General features: G+C 48.0%; 1 protein-coding gene across 1 annotated transcript; it reads right to left on the reverse strand.

Moving 5' to 3' along the window:
- DHDDS (dehydrodolichyl diphosphate synthase subunit) lies at positions 1–7,606 on the reverse strand. The gene is made up of 8 exons (XM_008635038.2): positions 7,497–7,606; positions 6,524–6,640; positions 5,850–5,992; positions 5,117–5,233; positions 4,840–4,941; positions 4,091–4,205; positions 2,860–2,967; positions 1–297 (listed from the first exon to the last, which is right to left on the reverse strand). Exons 1-8 carry the CDS (start codon positions 7,557–7,559, stop codon positions 61–63), a joined length of 1,002 nt encoding a protein of 333 aa, XP_008633260.1. The 5' UTR covers positions 7,560–7,606; the 3' UTR covers positions 1–60.
- Between the last annotated feature and the right edge of the window lie 413 nt (positions 7,607–8,019).

Below are 8,019 nucleotides of genomic sequence, written 5' to 3' on the forward strand. Positions count from 1 at the left end.
TCCCTCCGGGCAGCAGCTGCTCCCTCTGAACACTGTCTTTCCCAGAGCCCAGCACCTGTGTCATGCAGACACCGTACACAATCTCTCAAAGAAGTCTGCTCTCTTGTGCTCCAGCGCCTGCAGGAAGCCCTGGATCCTCTCCTCCCGCAGGGCCGTGCATTTTTGCAGCAGAGTCCGCCGGCGCCGCGAGTCTCCGTGGGACGCGCACCCTTCCTGCTGCAGCTTCTTGGTCACGTAAGCCTGATCCCTCTCCATCTGCTGTCGCCTCCTCTCCTCCATGTAGGAGTCTCTGGCCTTCTGGAGTGAAAAGCAGCGAGTGTTAGCACCTCACCAGGCCTCCCAGCTCACCTGTGGTACAGGGGGTAGCACCAACAGCCTCTGCCAGCCATCGATCTGCAGGTTCACTGAAGGCTGACACTGGGTCTGCCTCTTCCACTTTGAGGCAGCCTGCTTGATTGGTTATAAAAAACACAGGGATATCCTTCTGGGCGTTCCCTCCAAGACATGACTCTGCTCAGAGCATTAACTCCTAGTTAAAACAGATAAAAGTCAGGACAGATTGGGGGAAAGCCCTCAGAGAGGAACAGCTACAAGGGAACTTCTGAACCCCAGACTCTATGCACACTGTTATCCTCACCAGTGTTATCACAGCATTTTTGATCCTATTCCCCTGGCTGCTGAAAGGTTTTAGGGGATTCCAAGCCATGACTTACAGGGCAATTCTTTGAGATGATCCAGTATTGAGCTAATCAGCTTCAAAACAAAAGCAGGAATAAGCTCAGCATTCCCAAATTTCTGTGATCTAACAGTGTACTGGCTTGAAACACAGCAGGAGAAAGGCAAAGGCAGGAGCCATCCTTACCTGCCCTTCAAGTATTTGAAATATTTTGTTGTAGAACATCACTTTAATATTTCTCCTTATTGCATGTGTCTTGGGCTGCAGCTTCCAACAGCAAAAACACATCAGCAGGCAGGAATATTAAGTTTCTATTTTTAAAAACTATAAAACTGGCCACTGTGACATAGACTCACACACACACACACTGGTCTTTCAAACAAGCAAGAAGAAATAATTAGTCTAATGAGAGCCTGACTCACACTCATCCCCACAGTTTCCCTGAGCCCAAGGCAGCTCTGGCTCTGGAAATTAGCTTTTGTTGTGCTGGGAATGAGAGCAGAAATATCCCCAGCCACAGCAAACCCACTGAATGGATGCACTCCAGGGCTGACTTGAACTGCAAGGATCATCAGCCCGTTGAGCAGAAGACTTCCACCCTCAAAGTGCAATTCTGTTTATTGCCCAGAAAAGACTCAATCTGACCACTGCAGGCTGGCCAGCCAACATCTGCATCCCTTCCCAAGCTCTACCAAAAGCAGGGTCTAACTGATCCTGGGACTACCTATTTTAAATTAAAAAAGGCCCAGCTCCTAAATCTCAGTTCCTCTGAGGGGAAAGTCCTTCCTTTGCACAACTGTGAGGGTTCCCTGCAAAAAAGGGCAGCCTTAGACACTGCAAAGTGGCTCTTACAGGGAGAAAACTGACCAGAGAACAAATCTGGACAATGAGAAACCTTGATAATAGCGTGGAGTGAACACATCCAGCCACAAACCAGAACTCAGAAAAGATGAGAATAGCTGGGAACAGAAGCTGCATTTGTTGCCTGTCAGAAACCAGCACCAGGACCAAAGTCAGAACAGTGACCTTACTGTTGCAGACAGAGGCCAAGCTCATGGCAATGACAAACACTACTGCCTTTTTTGCTTCCCTCTTCATGCAGAAGGTGAACTGCCATTAGTTGTACTAATACAATGAATTTCTGGTAGGAAAAGGGCAAACTTGGGCCAGAAATAGGAACAAAAGACGTTAAGGACGTGGAGAGTTTGGATGCTGCCAGACTGGCTGCACCTGATTAAATTCAGCCAGAACCACAACTGGCTATAATCTCTTTGACAACTCTCAGGGGTGAGCAAGGTCCCTGAAGGTAGAAAAGGGCAATGTAATACCGGTCTTTAAAAAGAGGACCCAAATAATTAAGGAACAGACACATTCAGCAGCCAGATGTGGCAGAGGGTAAGAGCTGCCACACCGAGGTCCTTCTGCCAGTCACTGCTGTCTCTGTGTCACAAGCTGCTGTCCCCCACATTTCTCCATCAAGAGCTCCAGCTCCCATACTTGTTTTGCTTAAAAATAGCCAAATTACTAACTCACTCCTGAATTGGCCAGCTTTATCAGAACCAGGTCAGGGAGAGCTCACAACAACAGATCGAAAAGGAGAGGAACAATGTCAATGAGCAATAGGAACAATGCCTTCAGCGAGTACACCTGGACCCACCAGAAAGAGGACATTTGTCCACACACTCACAGCTCAGGCAGCCTCATTTCAGCTCCCAGAAAGGAAACTCTAAACCCACTTGTTACAACTCTAAAAACAGTAGTGGAGTTAGAGGAAGAGCATGTGAGTACTCCCTGCTTGTTCCAGTGTGAACTCAGCATCTGCTTACAGCACTGACGAAGTGTTTGAGTTAAACTGGCAGATTTCACCCTGTGGCAAACCAGGAGCGTTCACTTGGTGTGTGAGTTCTGGGACAGATGCTCCAGCGGGTGGAATGAGCAATGAGTAACAGAGACAGTGCTGACTTTGGATATTTTGGGTCTTGCTGAAAGTAGTGGAGTCTGGCCACACACCAAGATGTTGTAACAAGCCACAGGGGTACAGGAGAAGCAACACATGAGCTGCTACTGAAACAAGATCTTAACTAACAATTCCTGCTCCCACTTTGCAGCCTCTCACCTGATCTCCAGCTGCTGTGCAGGTAACACATGGGGTTGGGCTTTCCATCTCCCCAAGGCTCCCTTACCTGTAAAGCACTGTAGTTCATCTGGAACTGAAGGATAGCCTCACACAAGTTCCAAAAGGAATATTCTGGCCACAAGACTGATTGAAAAACCAGGCATGAATGGGATGTCTGCAGAAAGCAAGATCACCAACAATTTAATCATTGAGCAAGGGAGAAAGTCATTAAGATGCAGCTCTGTTGGGCAAACGATGCCAGTTTCCCCACAGAGATTTTACCTAGGCTGTGTTATCAGATTCTACTTAAAGTGACGTAAATACCAGCCAGGAGAGTCTGAAATTGCACAATGTACAGTCCTTCTAATTAGTTTTTAATGTTGGGACACCAGTCATCCACTACTCCAAAGGCATCAGCAGAATTCTTTCTAATGCTGTGTTGGTCTTCAGAGAAGTATTTTTAATAGCTTAAGCATCATAGACTTATAAAAAACCTAAAATAGCAACACTAGAGTACCAAAGGCTAAGGGAATAACAGTTGAACTGAGGATCAGGACATGACATTTAAGCCATTCTTCAAATGACATCTCATGATATTCCTTCCTGCCCACTCATGGCATTTAAACTGCTTAATGAAGCCAAGAGCTGTGGTGCACTGAAGATATCCTTGAGCTGGATGATGAAAGCTTTCAAGTTAAAAGCTATTTTTGCCACCAAGTTCCCCAAAAGCTTCAGGTAGATGTGTTTCTATGATGACTGCTAAAACAATGTAACACTTAACAGGACTCTACCACCGAGAGGAGCAATCAAAGTGTCATTTCATAGCATCGACACCCAACCAGGGTATAGGTGTGCCCAAAAACAGGGGGAAGAAAGGGCATGCCTTGGTAGGTAACCACAGCTCAGGCCAGACAGCTTCTGAGAACTTGCCAATTAAATAATTTGTAATGGGAGCATTTGATGTGGTTGCCTAAAGGCAATTGGGTTTTGGCTTCAAACTGTACCTGTAAAACATGTGAACTTCAAGTGAAGCAGCTCCACTCAAATGTTCTCTACAAACAAGTAATTATCTAAAGGTGAGGAGCAAAAGGATGAGAATTCATGATTTTAGGCAATCACAGAACTGCAAGAAACAGATTCCTCAGAGGTGCCCAGCACTCAGTCCATCCAGGAAGTTACCTAACCCCTGGCAGAAGGAGTTTCAGAGCCCCCACATCCGCTTGCACCTGGAGTCAGTGGAACCCTCAGCACCCTCGGAGGTAAAGATGGAATACCCCAAGGGAAAACAGAGATTTTACCTGCCAGAGCAAGAAATCACTGAGGCGAACCTCTCCAGAGGTTCTTATCAGCAGGTCTGGGTCGGGGGAGTTGTTGGTGTACAGACACTTATCCAGCAGCGACTCAGACACATCACTGAAAGACAGACACAGTTTATTAGCCCCTTTTCCTGACCTGATGGATGTGGCACAAATCAGAAGTAAGGGGTTTTATGTAAACCCAGGGCTGCAGACTAAAACTGGGTGGTGGAGCTGAACCACAGCCAGTCATCAGCTTGCTTCTGACAGACACTGCTGTCTGCTCCACAGGCTACTCCAAATGCTATTTCAGCCCCCAGAGCATCCCACTCCATGCTCTTTGAAACATAACACAGTGGTGGAAGCAGACTGTGAGGGCTTCCATCTGGAGCAGGGAGCAGAGTGTAACTATTCCTTCTCCTTCAGGGTGGAGGAACAGTGCAGCATTCATGATTCATCTGTTGTTTGACCTCATAGCTAAGACTGTCAGCCAAGCAGCCAATTGTTGTGGCATAAAATCTGCCTTCACATTTAAACTAACTTAAGACACAGACCTAATTTCTCTTCTGTCTTGGTTGTGTATCTATCACCATGGTAACTGAAATAATAAAAGCCAAACATTGCATAGTAACTTTAAGTCATTTGTTCCAGTCACACTGGTTTAATGAGATCTATTTAAAAGCCACTTGGCTTCTGAGTGGTATGACAGGCAGGATTCACCCAAAAGCCTCACACAGAAAGCCAAGAGCTACCTGGGTTCCAGCAGTCCTTGTTCCACCCCCCAGGCCATCTCCCTGACAGCATTGCTGATTTCATGTCTCGATGTGTATGCAAAGCAGACATTCAGAAAGCACCTGCAAAGAGGAAAAGTTGTGAAAGGCTCATCCTGGGAAGGGCCAGCAGATGACAGTGATGTGTGCTTGTAGGACCAAGAAGAAAAAAAGAGGTGTAGCATGTCTGCCAAGTCCCAGCCCTCAGGAAGAGGAGGAAGATGTGAGGTATCAGCTATTTAAACTGAGTGTCACTTACTTGTTGTAGTTCCTGGTTGCCAGCACAGCTTGGGCAATCAGCTCCTGGATATCCACAGGCAGGAGAGGCAGGTCCCCGAGGACACGGATGCACACCCCATGCTTCTTCAGGTTCTCCCTGCACCCAACCAGAGTGGGGACCACAGAAAACACATCAGTCTCTACTGCACAAGTGCCAACATCCACCCACAGCTTCAGCAAAACTGAGAACTGGAGAAAGGCAAAACCACCAAATGTTTCTCAGGTGTGCAAAACGGGCTGAGATTTGATCATCCCAAACCATTCCATAAAGGGAAACTGATCATTCCCCACACAAGACATAACCAAAGGACTAGGAAATGATCACGGATTAGGCCTCCCTACCTATGGAAGCTTAGAACACAACCACAGGCTCTGGGCACCTCTAACTAATCAAAAATTAAGACAAAGCTTTGATATTTCACGAAAACAACATCTGGCACTCTTGGTTTCTGATTGTGCTGTGTTTATCTGAAAGCTGTCCGTCCCCACGGTTTGGATGGGACAGCTGACACAAATCTGGTGTGCAGGGGGACTGTGCATGCACAGAGCTCTACATCCCACCCAGGCAGGCACAGCCCCTCCAGACAAATCTCTCACTGGAGGTGGGGAAGGCTCTCCTCCCTTAATCCATTTCCACAACTTGTAACATCCCTGCAATCCATCGTGTCCTGCTCCAGTTCCACCCTGTGGGTCACAGACATGGGGTCTCTTACTGTTCCTCCAGGAGGCGGCTGAACTTCTGTCTGGCCAGGTCCATGAGCCCATCCACCTCCTCCTTGGAGCGTTTGAAGTTCTCAATGCTGAAGGCATAAACTGTCACCTCCCGAATGCCCAGATTCAAGCACCACCGCAGTGTCTGCAAGAAGACAAAACATAACAATCAGGCCAGCAAGACACAACTTCTCCACTGTAAAACCTTCCTGTGGTTTCCCACGATGCCAAGGATGACCATCAAAAATATGAAACCCCTAGATGTGAATTCCAGATTCATTTTAAAAAACAGGAGGAAAATATCACTACCTGAGGATGAGAATCCATCACAGGGGACTAATCCAGCCAGGAAAAGCACCTCTTGTAGATGACATTGTAAATTATATAATACTGTACGTTTCAAAACCTTTTCAAAGAAAAGTCAACCTGTTTCACAGAACTAAGAGCTTTGAGATCTGTGAGGTAGATATTTAGAGCGTTAAACAGAGGGAAGAACAGCTGAACAGAATGACTCTGCAAGGTAACACAGAGAGGGAGGAGCTGAATTTGTGAATCCTGATGATGAACACCAGCTCCAAGCACAGGCCTGGCTCCAGTGAAGGAACACAAGACACCAGTCCAGCAGCAAACACAGCTCAATCTCCCACCACACCAAGGCAGAAAACATCCTCCCCACCTGTGCCAGCTTATCAAAGCCCTGGGAATGTCCCTGCTGTCTCTCCACGTGACACTTCTGGGCGTACCGGCGATTGCCATCCATGATGAAGGCAACGTGCTTGGGCATTGGACCTGCCTGGTAAACAGGGAGAAGCACAGGAGACCAGCAAGTGAACAGGCATCTCCAGCACAGAGAGCTCAGCCCCACTGTCCCCAGCAGCACTGCGTGTTCCCAGGAGTGCAGTGGTATCTCCCAGCAGGAAACCTGCAGCTGGAACGAGCACAGCGCTCATTTCCTCTTTGTCTACCCCAGTTTAGGGTCTCCAAAGAAACAGGTCAGTGTTGACAACTGCCTGAACTGAAAAGCAGCTTTGCCCTCCCCATTTCTTTGATGACAGAGAGCTGCAGTTCTCAGGAGCTCAGTGCTGACACAGCTGCAGCCGTGGAGGAGGGCACACGCACGTTTATGCTGCATTTTTTATTTCGCAGCTCAAGGGCCTTTTCACAGACACAATTAACTTCAGTGGAAACAAAAAAAAAGGTCGTAAGACTTCCCTCCACAAAGAGGAGTGTTCCTTTCCACTGACCTCACTAGGCCTGACAGGGAGAAGGGCAGCACTGCCAGTCTCAAGCCTGAGCAAGGAGAGAATTTTCCTGGAACTGGTGAGTTTTTGTTCCGATACTCAGTTTCATTTCTTAAACTCCCAGTGTGAGGATCTCTCTTCTCTCCCTCCTTCCCATGCCCTGCCTCCATCAGCAAGGGCACAAATCCTTATTGGCAAGCACTGCCTGCAGCCTTGCTCATTTGCAAGGCTAAGCCTAAGTAATCTCCCAGCCTGGGATGCTGTTCAGGGATGTACATCCAGTGCCAGCACTAAATGTACCCTTGCCAACAGTGCTCCCTTCTCAGAGCACTGCAGCCACAGAGACAGTTCCACCCTGAAGAACCTGCCAGCTCTTTACCGCAAAATCCACCCAAATCCATCCCTTACCTTAATGATGTTGGCACAGAACCTCTCTATGATGGTCAGCTCGCCCTCTCTGATCCACGACATGTTTTACTGAGAGCTCCTTTCCTTTTTCAAAGAGAAGATGAAAATAAAGGCGTTAAACAGGATTGATGGAGCGCAAAGCAAACAAACCACCTTGGAAACATCAGCTCTGACTTGCTGCTCTGGAGCCCTTTACATTGTCTGCGTGAGTCCTTTGATAAGCAGGCAGTGGGGAAACTGAGAAATGGGCTCTGGAATGTTCCAGCTGTGTCATCAGAGTGGATTCTGCACCAGCTGGTGCAAGGAAAACCACCCCTGAGTCCTTCAGCCTGGAGGACTGGTGGGTTGGTACACACCCGCGATTTGGGTGCCGCTCGCGGGTGGCAGCAGCACAAACGATCCAGATCCAACCACCTGGAATTCGCCCCACACCCAGGGGCAGCAGCAGACTGAGTTACAGCGATGAGTTCAACTTCCGTGCGGGCTTTCTCCGCCTCTTCCCTCAGGAAGGGATCCCTGCCCG

Source organism: Corvus brachyrhynchos, unplaced genomic scaffold, assembly GCF_000691975.1.
Source record: "Corvus brachyrhynchos isolate BGI_N302 unplaced genomic scaffold, ASM69197v1 scaffold65, whole genome shotgun sequence".
In the NCBI taxonomy this organism is placed as follows: domain Eukaryota; kingdom Metazoa; phylum Chordata; class Aves; order Passeriformes; family Corvidae; genus Corvus; species Corvus brachyrhynchos.

Excerpts from the sequence above, each read along its gene's own strand:
- DHDDS (XM_008635038.2), bottom strand. The coding sequence starts at position 7,559 with ATGTCGTGGATCAGAGAGGGCGAGCTGACCATCATAGAGAGGTTCTGT. Across the intron at positions 4,942-5,116 it reads GCAACCAGGAACTACAACAA|GTGCTTTCTGAATGTCTGCT; the intron begins GTAAGTGACACT and ends TCCTCTTTGCAG. Across the intron at positions 2,968-4,090 it reads GTGATTTCTTGCTCTGGCAG|ACATCCCATTCATGCCTGGT; the intron begins GTAAAATCTCTG and ends TGCTTTCTGCAG.